The following is a 15721-nucleotide window of genomic DNA, read 5'->3' as shown; positions in this document are numbered from 1 at the left end:
ATAAAGTCTTATCTTATGGAAAACAACACTGTAAGGCCCCACTGACTTTAAATTTGAAAGCATCACTCTTATGAGACAAATGGATATTACAGATGGTATGGGTGGAGCGCCAGGCCACAAAATGAAGTAACGCTCACCCCCATCCCTTAAGGGGCCCCCAGCCTTGGCAGTCCCTGTCTAGGGTGACCCCCCCAGAGTCACCCACAGAGTCTGTGGGCCGTGATGAAAGGGCTTTGAATGCTAGCTTCTTCGCTACAAGCCACAAGAACGCAGCCCTTCGCTACAGGTCCACCCTCTCCCTCACTCGCCCACCAGGTCCCAGCGAGGAGGAGAGGAAGGGAAGGAGTCCAGGAGTGCAGGTGACCGGGACTCCCAGCCAAAGGGCACATGTCGGGTGAATCCTAGTGAACCCGAGCAGAGCCTGAGGTCAGCTCCCAGAGAGATTAGCATTTGACCCTCCCTTGGGCCTCGTTATCCACCAGCTCGGGAAGCACAGGGCTCACCTCGGCAGCGGTCATTCAGGTAGGGGTCCTCTTGTTCCTCCTCGATCTCAGAAACCTTAGCTAAGGGGAAAGAGGCAAAGACATGTTTGTGCACACGCTGTCCACGCGGTGATCCACACCCACATGAGCACACAGGTCACTCCAAATGTTTTCTCTTCTTGTAAATATCAGGCAGCTAATGCCTGTCTGTACGTCTTCTTATAAACAGCTCAGTGTTCATTTCATCCTTTTGAAAAACAGAATCACACTTACAAAACAAAATGTCGCTACATCTCTAAAAGATCTATTATACCAGAAACGGCAGCGGCACGAGGGCCTGTTAGTCATCCACGTGACGCCACGTGTGGTTATGTTGTCAACGCTACTTAAATATTTCCACAAATGCAGCCACCACAGCCCTACTATAAACTCAGTCACAGCCTCCAAACAAGGCAACGCACCTGGTGAGAGCTTGTTGTTACGGGTCGAACTGTGGGTCCCACCCCCCCCACCCACCCCCCACAGAAGATGTGAAGTCCTAACCCCCAGTGTCTGGGGACATGATCTTATTTTGGAGCAGGGTCACTGCAGATGATCAGGTTAAGATGAGGTCGTGAGAGGGGGCCCTAATTCAAAGACAAGTGTCCTTACAAGAAGGCAACATTTGGACTCCGTGGCAGATACACAGAGGAAAAGGGAGTGGAGAAACAGGGAGAAGACAGGCATCTCCAAGCCAAGGGATACCGGGGGAGATACTCGGAAGGCCTAGCCCTGCCAACACCATGGTCTCGGACTTCTGGCCTCCAGGCTGGGAGACAATATCTCTGTTGTTTAAGCCCCCCAGTCTGCGACGCCTTCCTAGGGCAGCCCCAGGAAGCAAATACACAGATTTCATCCACTTGGCCTGCAAAGTTCAATTTAGTGCCAGTCATCCATAGTCACTCACTCGGCTTGTTCAACAAAGGTATCTGAGCACCTGCTCTGAGGGTGAAGCACTTGGCACAGACAAGGCCCCCCCGACTTAATAAAAAGATTCAACAGAGGGGGTGGTCCAGTGGCTAAGACTCTGCCCTCCCAACGCAGAGGGCCCAGGTTTGATCCCCGATCAGGGAACTAGATCCCACAAGATGCAACATGAGAAGAGTTCACATGTCAGAACTAAAAGATCCTGCATGCTTAAACTAAGACCCACTGAAGTCAAATAAATAAATAAAAATGTTTTTAAAAGAGATTCAACACGGCAATAGAACAAAGAGTGACGCGGTGGGGGGCCAGGGCCCTGATTGAAAGGGTGGCATTGCACTGGCAGTTCTGACATAAAGGAAATGCGTTAGCCCTTTTAACTCGGGTGGATACACCCAGGAATCCCTAGACAACTTGAAAACCAAGCCCCCTGCTGATGGAAGCCGCCACAAGATGGAATGACAGTGACCACAACTCCATCGCAATCCAGCAGCCATCACATTGCAAGGCTGGGTGGGAAAGCACAAACCCAGGGTCTCCTCAGTGCAGCCACGCCTACAGAAGAGAAGCGAAGAAAGACAGAAAAAAGACGGAGAGGAAATGCGACCCAATGGAAACAGTGTCCATCTCTGTGTTGATTTCCTCTTCCTTCTACCTTCCCGTGTCTTCTAAAACACATACATGTGAGAGCATGATACACCCACACAGAAAACAGACCTCAGTAAAAACACACACATTAGTAATTCTTCAGTAAATTTCAATATAACATAATTTATAGACACTATGCAAAAGACACAGGAAGGCTCCCCTTGTGGCTCAGACGGTAAAGAATCTGCCTGCATTGCGGGAGACCTGGATTTGATCCCTGGGTCGGAAAGACACCCTGGAGAAGGAAATGGCAATCCACTCCAGTATTCTTGCCTGGAGAACCCCATGGACAGAGGAGCATGGCGGGCTACAGTCCATGGTGTCGCAAGAGCTGAACACGACTGAGCAACTAATACTTTCACTTTCACATTAAAATATGGGAAGGGTCCCTAAATAATTCAAAAACTTTTCAGCTGGGAAGAAACTAAGCAAGGGACCTTTAGGGTGTGAGTCATCTCTAGGTTGGGAGGCTCGGAGCCCCTTTGCTCAGAATGGTTAATTTGGATGCAACTAGAGATGATCATTAATGGCAGAAAGAGAAGAGGAACTAAAGAGCCTCCTGATGAAGGTGAAAGAGGAAAGTGGAAAAGATGGCTTAAAACTCAACACTCAAAAAACAAAGATCATGGCATCCGGTTTCATCACTTCATGACAAATAGATGGGGAAAATGTGGAAATGGTGTCAGATTTCATTTTTTGGAGGGGCTCCAAAATCAATGCAGACGGTGACTGCTTGCTCTTTGGAAAAATAGTTATGAAAAACCTAGACAAATGTATTAAAAAGCGAGACATCACTTTGCCAAGAAAGGTCCATAGAGTCAAAATTATGATTTTTCCAGTAGTCATGTATGGATGTGAGAGTTGGAGTACAAAGACTGAATGCTGAAGAACTGATGTTGGAAAATTGTGGTGTTGGAAAAGACTCTTGAGAGTCCCTTGGAGAGCAAGATCAAACCAGTCAATCCAAAAGGAAATCAATCCTGAATATTCATTGGAAGGACTGGTAATGAAGCTAAAGTTTCAAAACTTTGGCCACCTGATGCAAAGAACTGACTCATTAAAAAAGACCCTGATGCTGGGAAAGATTGAGGGCAGGAGGAGAAGGGGAGGACAGAGGATGAGATAGTTGGATTGCATCACCGACTCAACGGACATGAGTTTGAGCAAGCTCTGGGAGTTGGTGATGGACACAGAGGCCTGGTGTGCTGCCGTCCGTGGGGCTGCAAAAAGCCAGACACGACTGAGTGACTGAACAAGCGATGATCACAGGGCTTCCCTGGTGGCTCAGTGGTAAAGAATTGGGATCCCTGGGTCAGGAAGATCCCCTGGAGAAGGAAATGGCAACCCACTTCAGTATTCTTGCCTGGAAAATCCTATGGACAGAGGAGCCTGGCGGACTACAGTCCACCGAGTCGCAAATGAGTGGGACATGACTTCATGACTAAACAAGAGATGGTCACACTGAGTGAAGCGAGTCAGAAAGAGAAGGACAAATACCACATGCTCTCACTTATTTGTGGAATCTAAAACACGACTCAAATGAGCCTATCTATGAACAGACAGTGTCACAAACAGAGCAGACCGGTGGCTGCCACAGGAGAGGGTCCTGGTGCGGCATGGACTGGAGGCTGGGGTTAGCAGATGAAAGCGATTACAGACAGAACAGAAGAACAATTGGGTCCTGCTGCGCAGCCCAGGGAACTGCATTCCACATCCTGTGATAAACCATAATGCAAGAGCATGTGAAGAAGAACGCCCAGGTACGCATAACAGAATCACTGTGCTATGCAGCGGAAATTAACACAACACTGTAATCAACCCTACTAGGAGCCAAAAAGAGAGGGAAAAAAGGAGGTTTGATCTGGGGACCCCTCATCCACTTGGCATTACATCCTGGCAAGGCCCAACTCCCTGCCACGTCCAGCACAGGCCAGGGTGACGGAACCATCCTCCAGAGGACTCACAGTGACAAGGTCAGGGGCATTTGTGGGAAACTGCTACCTGGGTGATGAAGTCATTGAGATTTCCACAGCATTCTTTGGGGGCTAGTATGCTGGGCAAAGAATGCGAGAAGATGAATCTGGAATCTAAGCTTCTTGCAGCTTCAGTCGCCCAATCTGTAGAATGGGCGTAACCAAGATACACCCCAGCACAGCTCCACCCAAAAGAACAGGGTTCTTTCCCCCATCTTAGATAACTCACACTTCCATATAACAATAAAATATCGAAGATAACAACACTTCAATAACTCATAATACAGCTTAGTAGAAAAAGAAGGTTAAGAAAACAGACACAAATCCCAATTTTATATTTAGATTCAACAGATGTGTGCATGTGTGTGTGTTCAGTCGTGTCCGACTCTGCGACCCACGGACTGTAGCCCGCCTGGCTTGTCTGTCCATGGGACTGTCTAGGCAAGAACACTGGAGTGGGTTGCCATTTCCTTCTCCAGGGGATCTTCCCGACCCAGAGGTAGAACCCAGGTCCCCTGCATTGCAGAACAATTCTTTACCATCTGAGCCACCCGGGACGCCCAGACCTGAGTTACTCTATATCAAATGCTTAGAGAAGTTTCTAAAAGGCTTTCTGTCCATCTCTGTGCTTATTTTACCTCAGGCCGTACTGGTCTGTGGGCCCATGTGGCCCCGTGGTAGCACACAGTAGGCCCACAGTAAACGTCAGCGGAAGACAGGAAGGCAGGTCTGTGTCTGAGTGGGGAGGGAACACAGGGAAGTCCTCACAGAGACACCGAGCAAAGTCTGGGGCAAGAAATGAAGCCGATGAAAGGCAAGGGAGAAATAAGACATCTGGAGCAACAGAAAAGCTCAGAGACCATTAACGAACCAAGATATAAATCAACAAAAGTCCTCCCTGGAGACACAGGAGAAAGTCTCCACCAGGGTGAAGAATCTGAGTTTGTTTAGAGTGAAAATGTCATCTCTGATTTCAAAAGTCAAGGAGGGAGCCAGAACGTGGTTCCAGTCCCCCTTTATGACTAAGATATCTGAAGTCAGCTGCACGGCAGAGTCCTGGACTTGAGAAGTCAAAACAAAGAATGAAAGACGGGTCACTTGATCCAGGACCCCAAAGCCACAGGAACGGACGGCCTGGCTCAGGGAGCCCTGGCCTGTGAGCTCTTCCCCTGACCTGCTCCCTGCCCCTTCCCCCACGTTGAACAGAGGGCAGACGGAGCTCAGACTGAGAAGGCAAAGGTCCCACGCAGGCAGCAAGCTTGGGGCAGAGCAGACGCCTGAAATGTTCCAGGGCTGTTTCCATTATGGCATAGGAAACCATTGCATAAGTGGAAGAGATGATTAGACAACCGAGAAGTTTCCTGAACCGTGTAACTGAACCAGGCCCCAAGGCTTCAGGACTGACGTGGCTTCAGACAAATGGGAGGGTGGGGAGCTAAACTGATGGAAATACAGCTGGGAGCTGTCTTGAAGCTGCTTTAGGGGGGTCACCGGCCCCTACACTGAATAAATATCTATGTTTGAATGCTCACAGCCTGCTACTAATGAGTGGTGCCCCCAGCCTCTTGTCCACATGTCGTCAGCTCCCGATGGAGAGAGGGCACTGGCCCAGCATCGGAAGGCCAGAGTTCTGCCTCCACCGTGTGCTGGCCACGTGACCTTGAATGCCAGGACCTCATCTGTGAAACGCGGCGAATGAGAGCGTGGCCAGCCACCTACGCTGCCCGAGGCGGCTGGAGGGACGAGGCGAACTGTGACGGCAGACGCCACGTACCACTTCTCCCATCTCATCCCCGAGTGAGTGGGACTGTAGGCGTCCCCATTTCACAGATGAGAAAACTGAGGCCTGGATCCATCAGGTTGCCCCAAATACACGTCAGGACAGGGACATGAACACAGATTCGTCAGATCCCAGATTCCAAGCCCTCGGTTTCACCCCAGGACAGCGAGAAGCATGAACCTGCTCTGACAACCAGAACCGGTCTCTGCAGAGTTAAGGCAACGGTCAATGCACGAGCCCACACCACCCGTGACGGTCAGCTTTAGGTGTCCACTTGGTGGGGCTACAGTACTCAGATATTTGATCCAGCACCAGTCGGGACACAGCTGGGATGGTATGTTTTAGATGAGATTGACCCTTAAATCAGCAGACTTTGAATAAAGCAGACTGCCCTCCATCAAGTGGGTGGGCCTCATCCAATCAGGCAAAGGCCTTAAGAGAAGGACTGGCCTCCCCCAAGCAAGAAGGAACTCTGCTAGCAGACGGCCTTCCGAACTGAGCCAGATGAGTGTTCTTCTGGGCGTCCAGCCTGCATACACAGCCTGCAGGTTTCGAACCTGCCAGCCGCCCACTGTGTGAGCCAGTGAATTAAACCCTTCTCTCCCTCTCTCCCCACACCCTATTGGTTCTGCTTCTCTAAATAACCTCGACCGACTGCCCTGCTCCAGAGGAAAGAAAAGGGGGACTTACCTGTTTCTTGGAGGTCCCCGCCGTCCCCCGGGGCAAAGTCTGCCGTCTCCTGGCCCTTGACGCAGCACGCCCGGAAGACCAGCCCGCACTGGTAGCCAACCATGAGGCTGTACTCACAGCTCTGGCCCTGGGCCTGGGCTGCCCGCCCCAGTAGGCAGCAATGGCAGCACCTCTGCAAACACAAGCAGAGACTCTTGATGGAGAAGCCAGACCCGTGACACAGCGGATCCCACGGACCCCTCATCCCCCCCGTGGTAATTCTCCCCGGGCGGGGAAGACACACACCTGACTCGGCTGCCTTTTCTAACCGCTGCCAGGAAATAGCAAAGCCAGCTGAGCCCAAGGCTTGCTGCCCCCTGAACCTCATAGGTCGTGCCTTAAAGGGGCTGATCCTAGCACATGCTCCACAACCCCTGTCTGCCCCCCAAACCCCAGCCGGTCCAGCAGGGCCTCCAGGGAGAGGGGGGCTAGAAGAGGGGCCCCTGGGGCTCCCACATGGGCTCCCTAAGGGTCCATGCCTTCTGCGTGCTCTGAGATTTCTCTACCACGCCTGGAACGACGAATATACACCTGTCTCCTCCTCCTCAGCCCAGGCAGGGTGGTTCAGACCGCAGGAAGAGAGCCTCAAGACTGGTCAGCAGGTGAGGGACAGAGTTACCTGTGTGCCCCAGTGGTCCCCAAAGCCACATCTGAAGCCCGGAAACAATATTCACCCCTGGCACATGAAAACTTCATTTCGGTCATCATTCTAAGAAACGCACAGAATGTTCCAAAGGTCTGTGGCAGGAGCGGGGGAGGTGGTTTAGCCTGAGCTTCGTGGAGGCTGAGGGTCTCGCATTCTCCAGGAAGAGCAGGAGCCCCAGTGACCTCCTCCACCTCATACGTCCCGAGTCATACTTTCCGGAAACATAAATGGCTCATTGGCCGAAGTGATCAGTTTCCACACCCATTAGAATGTTCCAGGCCTTTCTCTGAAGTCTGAGGACCCAGGCAGAGCCCCCTTTCTGGGAGGCCGGCTCTAAGCATCTCAGGTCCCAGCTCCCAGGAACCCCCTTGACCAGCCCCCGCTCCCCTGCTCACCCAGCCTCCTCCCATGAAAAGCCCACAAAGGCTGAGGGTGGGCAGAGGGGCACTTGACCCCCAACTCATCGATGTGGAATATCCCTCCACATCCCACTCTGTGTGAAAAGACGAGCCCCAGAAAGGATCCCCACTCTCCCTCCCGGAATCCAGACTTCATTCCAATTATTGCTCCTTGAAATTACTTCATGGGTTCCTAACGGGGAACAGGAAATCTTTCTTCCAGGGAATTCAGTGTCGTCACCTGGCACCTCCACCAGAAACCCAGATGACCAGGTTAATTAACTTTCCAAACTTGAGCTCCTCCTAGTCGGGCTGTTTTTCTCCCTCGTAAGTGGTAAGGGAGGGACAGCCTAGTTTATTTGCAGTTTTCAGACCTCGGAACGCTCTCAGGAACCTCTCCACATCCGTGCAAAGATGCAGGCCTTCCACAGGGACAGAGGCCCCGGGGACCTGGCCTGGACCTGGAGTCAAGGGTGATGACATCCACTCATCGCTGACCTTCTGGACAGAGTTCCCTCTGGGCCAGATGACCCCGCTCCCAGCCGTGCCTCACTGCTGATCTTGAAAGGACCCTTGCTGAGAGGTCACTTTGGAGTGTGGGCCTCTCTGAACCTCAGTCTTTTCTTCTAGGGCAGTTATGGAGGCCATGCGTTCTCAGAGGCATACGTGGGGGCCCATTCTGAACTCTGACTAGCTGGGGAGAGTAGAGGCGTTTGAGGGCCTCCTGGGGGCGGGGGTGGGGATGCCTACCTTGAATTGAGGGTTCAGAAGGCCCTGAGTCCAGGTAACCCATGCTCTGACCTTTGAGTCCCTGTTTGAAGCCCTGGGACTGGCAGTCCGTGGGCCCCGACCTTTGCGGCACTGGGGGCTGGTTTCATGGAAGACAGTTTTTCCACGAACTGGGGTGGAGGATGGTTTCGGGGTGATTCAAGCACACTGTTTATTGTGCACTTTACATCTGATCTGATGCCGCCGCTGATCCAACAGCAGGCACCGGCACGCGGTCCGGAGGCTGGGGACCCCCGCTGGCAGGCTTCAGGGCAGGGCTGGGTCACTTCACCCCATGTCCCAGTGCTGGAAGGGGCCTGGGCGGCAGAGCTAAGAGTCTGCGCACCCAACGCAGAGGATCCGGGTTCAATCTCTGTTCAGGGAACTAGACCCCGCATGCTGAAACTCTGGGGTGTTGCCCGGAGTTTACTGGGTAAACTGGAGCTGGTGGGGAGACCTGAGTGGCCCTTCCAGCCCCCAGGGCTTTTTGCACACCCTGCTGCTCAGAGGGAAAGGCTGCCTGAGTTTGGGGTGCAGGGAGGAGAGCGCCCCAGGCCTCGGACTGCAGAAGGGATGGCTGCGCCGGGAGGGCGGGTCCTCACCTTCACGAACATGGCCTCGAGGCTGGTGTTGTCGCCGCGTGGTGTGGCGCAGCTGTCCTGCTCGTTGGCCAGGTTGATGCCCGTGGCGCAGTGCAGCTCCTCCAGCTGGTTCTGGCAACATTGCTCCTGAACCATCCTGTGGGCAGAGGGTGTGGGATGTGCCAGGGGCTCTGTGGGGTTGCAAGGGTCTGCCAGGTGTACCCAGGGCCTGGGAGCAGTAGCCCCTCGGGGACGGCAGCCCTGTCACATTTGAGGGTCCCCCTCCTTCCCCCACCCCTGCCGCTCATCCACAGACACGCCAAGATACACACACAGCACCCGCATACGGAAGGTGGTCAACAGAGTTTGATTAGAAAGACTGAATGCACGGTGGTGTCTGGGAGTGGTTTCGACAGGCCGACTTCATCTCTCTTGAGCGCTGAGCCTCATCCAGAGAAAGTTCCCAGCTATTTATAACACAAATCAGATTATGGCTGGGATTTTCCTGGTTGTCCTGTGGCTGACTCTGCGCTCCCAACGCAGGAGACAAGGGTTCAGTACCTGGTCAGGGAACTAGACCCCACATGCTGCAGTAAGACCCAGCACAGCCCAATGAGTTGGGTTTTTTTAAATTAAAAACAAATTTTAAAAAACAGATGAGGGCTGGCTCAGGTCTGGACCCTCTCATCCTTTATTAATATCTCCCCAGGTTCCAGAATCAGAGGAAATAGCTCCGGCGAGGCAGAGGAGGTTGCCACGGCCAAGAGTGATGGGTGGTAGCAACAGTGAGCCCAGGCCGCTGCACCCCCATCTCCTAGCCCTTCTAGGGTCTCCAGGAAGAAGGTCCGCAAGGTGGATCTGCCAGAGGTGGTCCCTCAGACACAGCTCCAGGCAGGGAGGGAAGGGACATGAGGGAGCAAGAGGTGTGTGGTCACAGGCGTGGCTCCCCTCAGACCTCAGAGAACCTTGGCTCTGGGGTTGCCAACAAGGGCAGGAAGAGCTGCCAGGCCTTCGCTGGACCGGAGAGGGTGGGGCCTCCCCGTGTGGCTGGCCAGGCGACCTTGGCCCCAGCCTCCACTCTGTGGGGCTGGAGCTCCTCACCCAGCTTCTCATACACTTCTAGAACTGTCCATGGGCTCCAGCCTGGATCTATCAATACACACAGAGATAGACTGCAGGTTTAGCTCCAGACCACCACGGTAAAGTGAGCCACACAAATTCTCTAGTTCCTTGGAGCATATGAGAGTTACGCTTGCACTGTACTGCAGCCCATAAAGTGTGCATAGCGTTATGTCTAGAAAGTAAAACATACTTTAATAAAAATCATCGTTGCTAAAGAATGCTAGCCTTCATCTGACAACATGGAATTACCACAAACCTTCAATTTGTTAAAAAAAAAAAAAAAAATTCCAACCTTTGAAGCATAAGAAAATGAAACATGTCTATACTCTGTTACCACACATTGGCTCATGCCCTTGGTGAATTTGCAAATAACCGGCATTTTACTAAATTGTTAGGGAGAGCTAACAGATGTGGGTCCAACTATCCATTCATTCAAAGATGTTTACTGGCTGAACAGAAAAAAACGAGTGTTGTGGAGAACTTGAACCCTTGTGCACTGTGGGTGGGAGTGTTAGCTGGTGCAGCACAGCAGTTCCTCAAAAAATTTCAGACAGAATGAGCCTAGGATCCAGCGATCCTAACTCTGGGTATAAACCCGGAAGGAAAGAAAGCAGTTGACTCAGACACTGGCGCACCTAGGTTCACGGCAGCGTGATTCATAACCGCCAGAAGATGGGAGCAACCCAAGTATCCATCGAGGAACAGACAAGCCAAGTGTAGTCTGTGCGTATGAAGGAGCTGAACACGGCCTCAACCAGGAAGAAAACCTGAACACATGTTACAAAGTTTTCGGAGAAACTCTGAGGACAGAGAGCTAAGTGAAAGAAGCCAGACACGAAAGGATAAACACTGTGATTCCATTTGTATGAGGGACCCACAAGAGTCCAACTTATGAAGATGGGAAACAGAAGGGATGGGCTGGGGCAGGGAGGGTAACAAGGAGTTTCTGCCTCAGTTTAGGAAGATGAAAAAGTTCTGGGGACGGTGGGACAGTGATGCAAATATACTGAACTGTACCCCTAAACATGGTCACGACGGTGCAATCTGCAGGAAATGGCACCCCACTCCAGTATTTGTGCCTGGAAAATTCCATGGGCAGAGAAGCCTGGAGGGGTACAGTCCAGGGAGCCACAAAGAGTTGGACACGACTATTATGTATATTTTACTGCAATTAAAAAAAAATTGTTTTTTGGTTGCAACCCTACTGTGTGCCAGGCCCATGCAGAGGCTTCGGGGATGAGAGAGGGAAGTCTTGGAGGGGAAGCACAGCTTCCCACACTGGGGTCCTTCCAGCACAGAAGTTATGAAGCTCTACGCGGGTGGGCTTGGGCCAGAGTTGGGCGTCTGGAGAGCTGGACAGCGGTTTAGTTGCTCAGTCATGTCCACCTCTTTGCAACCCCATGGACTGTAGCCCGTCAGGCTCCTCTGTCTGTGGGATTTCCCAGGCAAGAATACTGGAGTGGGTTACCATTTCCTCCAGGGATCTTCCTGACCCAGGGATCAAACCCGAGTCTCCAGCATTGCAGGCGGATTTGGAGCCGCTCTCCCCTTACTGCCCTTCGACTTGGACATGCGATCTTGCATTCACCTGGCTGGCTTGCTCGCGTCCTTCAGGCCCTGGTGAGACACCCATTCTCAGCAAGATGCCCTCAAACATCTCTATCTGAAACCGTAAACTCAGCAAGGTGCCCTCAAACATCTCTATCTGAAAGGAGACCCGGCCTCTTGTCCCTGGGCTTTCCCAGGGAAAGAAGGCACCTCGTGCCTTCTTACAAACCAGAGACTTTACCATGTCATCGTCTGCATCCTCCGAAGAGATTTTGCTTATTTTGTTCATTGATTTACCCCCATCTCCTCCAGGAGAGCCTCAGTACAATTAGTGAAATACATGAAGGGGATCAGAGAGTGACTGGTGGATTGAGATACATCAGCTCAAGATCTGCCTTAGGTTTCGACTCCATGCTAACATGCTAAGTCAACTCAGTCATGTCTGACCCTTTGCAATCTTATGGACTATAGCCCGCCAGGCCCTTCTCTCCATGGGATTTCCCAGGCAAGAATACTGGAGTGGGTTGCCATTTCCTCCTCCAGGGGATCTTCCCTACCCAGGGATCGAACCCACGCCCCTTAGGTCTCCTGCGTTGGCAGACAGGTTCTTTACCACTAGCACCACTTGTGAACTCCATGTGGATCCAAATTCCCTCGTGGGCTGCATTCAACCCAAAGTTTTAGGCAAATTTATATTTGGGCTTCCCTCATAGCTCAGTCAGTGAAGAATCTGCCTGCAATGGAGGAGACCCGGGTTCAATTCCTGGGTCAGGAAGATCCCCTGGATAAGGAAATGGCAACCCACTGCAGTATTCTTGCCTGGAGAATCCCACGGACAGAGGAGCCTGGCGGGCTGCATGCAGTCCATGGGGTCACAAGAGTCGGACACGACTGAGCAACTAAACCACCACCACATTTGGGTCGTGAGGCCAACCATATCTGGTTGAGACTAGAATGCACGGCGAAGCCTGAATTGAAACGTCATCTGCCATCTCTCCTGATCACCCCCAAATGTGCCACGTGTCAGAGACTTGGGCAGAAGCCACACGTGCCCGGCTAGAACCCATGTGTGCTGGGAGGTGCCGGGGCCCCTGCAGTCCTCTCTGATCCCCTCACCTACCAGAGCGTCTACCCTGGGCTTCTTGGGCACCACAGAACCCTGGGCGCCTTCCTCCCCCAGCTCTGCCCAGGAGGGCTCGGCCTGGGGCCTGCCCACCTATGCGATCCCATTCTCTTCACCCTGAGCTTAGAACAGCACCAGGGATCAATCAAGATTTGCCAAATGAATGAAAACTTAAAACCGGAGGGCCTGGCACAATACCACTTTGCAGGAGAAAAATAATGCTGGAATTATTGAGTGACCAGGTGGCTGGTGGTTCTTGTTTCCTGTACCCTTTAACTTGTAAGAGCACCCTCATAAACCAGATTTGATTTCTGACCTGCTCTCTCCCTTCTCTCCCTTCATTAAAAACACTGAACCTGTGGGGCCTTCCCTGGCAGCCCAGTGGATAGGATTCTGTTCTTCTTCTACAATAAGCATGGGTTTGAGCCTTGGTTGGGGATCTAAGATCCTGCATGCTGCGAGCTTCAGCCAAAAAAAATTTTTTTTAATAAAAATGTTTTTTAAAAAAGAAAGACTAGGACAGAAACACACAGAGAGAGAAGACATGAGGACGTGGGGAGAGGTGGCATCTCCAAGCCCAGGAGAGAGGCGTCAGGAGGAACTAGGATCTCAGACGGCTGTCTTCAGACTGTGAGGCAGTAAATGTCTGTGGTTTAAGCCGCCCAGGCAGAGGTGTCTGTGCTGGTGGCCTGAGCAGACAAGTATACTCTTCTGCCTAGGGTGGTGGTCCTGGCTGCTTCCCTCCCCTCGGTCATCATCACTGTCCTGGTTTAACATTTGGGGAAACCAAGGGTCCAAGCTGGCTCAAGTCACACAGCCTGAAAGCAAGCCCGATGGGTCCCCAGGGCCTGTCTGCCTTTCTGGCCCAGTCTGTAAACAGAATGTTTGGCGCTCACCAGCTAGCTTCGCCCCGAACTGCCAGCCACCCTCTGACATTTCTAGTGCGAAGCCTCACACCAAGATCTCAGCTCTTACTCATCAGACACGCCGTAAATCCTCATGGCACAGTCTCCCACTCAGTTCAGACAATCCGAGCGCCCTCTTCTCTCCTTCCCTTGTTTGGTCTATAATGCTTTCGACTTTTCAAGAATTTCCTCAATGGAGCTTTACATCCTCCGTCACTGCTGGCAGGCAGCAGCCTCTCAATGCTCGATGCCAACACAAATGCAGGACTCCAGAACCAGGCGGACCAGCCTCCCCTGTGCATTCTTTCTGTCTGTGGCAGCTCTCCATCCAGCACCCCCAGGTCAAAGCTGCCTTGGCTCGGACCAGGGGCAGAGAGCAGGAACGGATGGCATGTGATGGAACATGTTCATACCCTCGCCTCCCGACCTCTGCTCCCCAGGCAAGCAGATCTGGGTCCAAGTCCTAAAGCCTCCAGTTGAGCACTCTGGGGGAAAGCTCAGTTTTCTCATCTGTAAAATGGGTCTTAGTAACAGAGTTAAACGAGATGCTGGGCAGCAAATGCCTAGCACAAAGTAGGTGCTTCCTAAAGACTTGTTATTATTTTTATATTATTTTGACAGTGATGATTGACATGACATGTATTTATCACTTATTATAAGCTTCCAGTCAGGTGTTCAGTCGCCTCAGTCGTGTCTGACTCTTTGTTACCCCATGGACTGTAGCCCACCAGGCTCCTCTGTTCATGGGGATTCTCCAGGCAAGATTACTGGAGTGGGTTGCCATTTCCTTCTCCAGGGGATCTTCCCAATCCAGGGATCGAACCTGGGTCTCCTGCACTGCTGGCAGATTCTGTACCACTGAGTCACCAGGGAAGCCCCTTCTAAGCTTACGTCCTCCCAAAACTTTGAAAGAGCTTGAGTTAATTTAGAGAGAGCGGAATAAACATAGCTGATCCAGACGCTGGCTACCGCATAAAGTGGAAAACGGCCTAGGAGGACTTTTGCTCTGGGACTGGCTCGTCTGGGTGTCGGGGTCTGAAAGTGGCCGTGCTTTTACTGGCAAAGCACTTCCAGTGCTTTGAGATCACATGACCTCACCTGCCCCCAGTAACCACCCCCTTTCTGGGTGACTTGGTCACAGTGCCCAGCTGTGGCAGCAAGGGCTGCAAACCCAGATCTTCTTGCGTGCAGCCTGGTGAAATGTCAGGATGCCCCGATAATGCCAGGGAGGCGGGGGAAGGGTGAGCGGAGACATGTAAGAGGACCGTGGGGGCACAGAGGAGGGAGGGAGGCAGGGGTCAGCAGCCCACTGCACCCCCCAGCCCACAGCCTGGCCCTGGCACCTAGCCTCTCCCCGGGGGTCTGCCACCCACTCTCCCTTCCTCTCCTGCTTTTGTCTAGAGGAGCGCTCTTCTGGTGAAGTGCTGGCAGACATACCTGCATTCCTTGGATTCCGAGGTGTAGGGCAGCGAGCAGGCCCTGTGCTCGGTGGCCATTCGATGTCCATCTGCACAGCAGGCCTCCATGGAGACGTCTGCGCCCGCTGTGCAGGGAGGAGAACAGAGTGACAGGCGGCAGGCGACTCAACACACCCCACAGGGCCCCTGGGATGGGCAGCCTCCCTTGGGTGGCCGAGGGAGCCCCACTCCCGGCCGCAGCATCTGCACACAGCATCCCAGGGTGATGCTGAAGCACCCTTCAGTCACTCGACAAGCACGTCCTGAAAACTCCACTGGGGCTGGGGCTGGGAGACCCAGGAGCGTGCTCCTCCTGGAAAGGCCTGACACCTCAACCACGATCTTCCCAAAACAGTTCTGTCAGGGCTGAGGCTCAGCACCCAGGATCCCTGCCCCAGGGCCAGAGGCTGGGGACACAGGCAGCCCGGTGCTCAGGGTATCCAGGACACGACCGACCCACTCCTGCGGGGCTCAGAGACGGTTTGTCTCACTAAAGACAACAGTGCAGAATGGAGGAGGCCTGGAGCGTCCCCCAAACGGGGACAACCAAGGAAGGCTTCCCCCGAGAGTGGACAGTGAACACCCAGGGGGAGGGCAC

The 15721-nt window shown here is 52.7% G+C and overlaps 1 protein-coding gene across 2 annotated transcripts in view; it reads right to left on the bottom strand.

Annotated features, from left to right (window-relative positions):
- FBLN1 (fibulin 1) overlaps positions 1-15721 on the bottom strand; it is a 79833-nt gene that overhangs the window by 51521 nt on the left and 12591 nt on the right. For both annotated transcript variants that reach the window (XM_024991686.2, NM_001098029.1), the window contains 4 exon segments: positions 15104-15209; positions 8990-9125; positions 6537-6708; positions 504-563 (listed from right to left, as the gene is read on the bottom strand). In XM_024991686.2, the coding sequence (XP_024847454.1) occupies positions 504-563; positions 6537-6708; positions 8990-9125; positions 15104-15209 (474 nt within the window).

This window comes from Bos taurus, chromosome 5 (genome assembly GCF_002263795.3).
Source record: "Bos taurus isolate L1 Dominette 01449 registration number 42190680 breed Hereford chromosome 5, ARS-UCD2.0, whole genome shotgun sequence".
Lineage (NCBI taxonomy): Eukaryota > Metazoa > Chordata > Mammalia > Artiodactyla > Bovidae > Bos > Bos taurus.
Note: the sequence above shows the minus strand (reverse complement) of the source record. Positions and strands in the feature narration are given on the sequence as shown.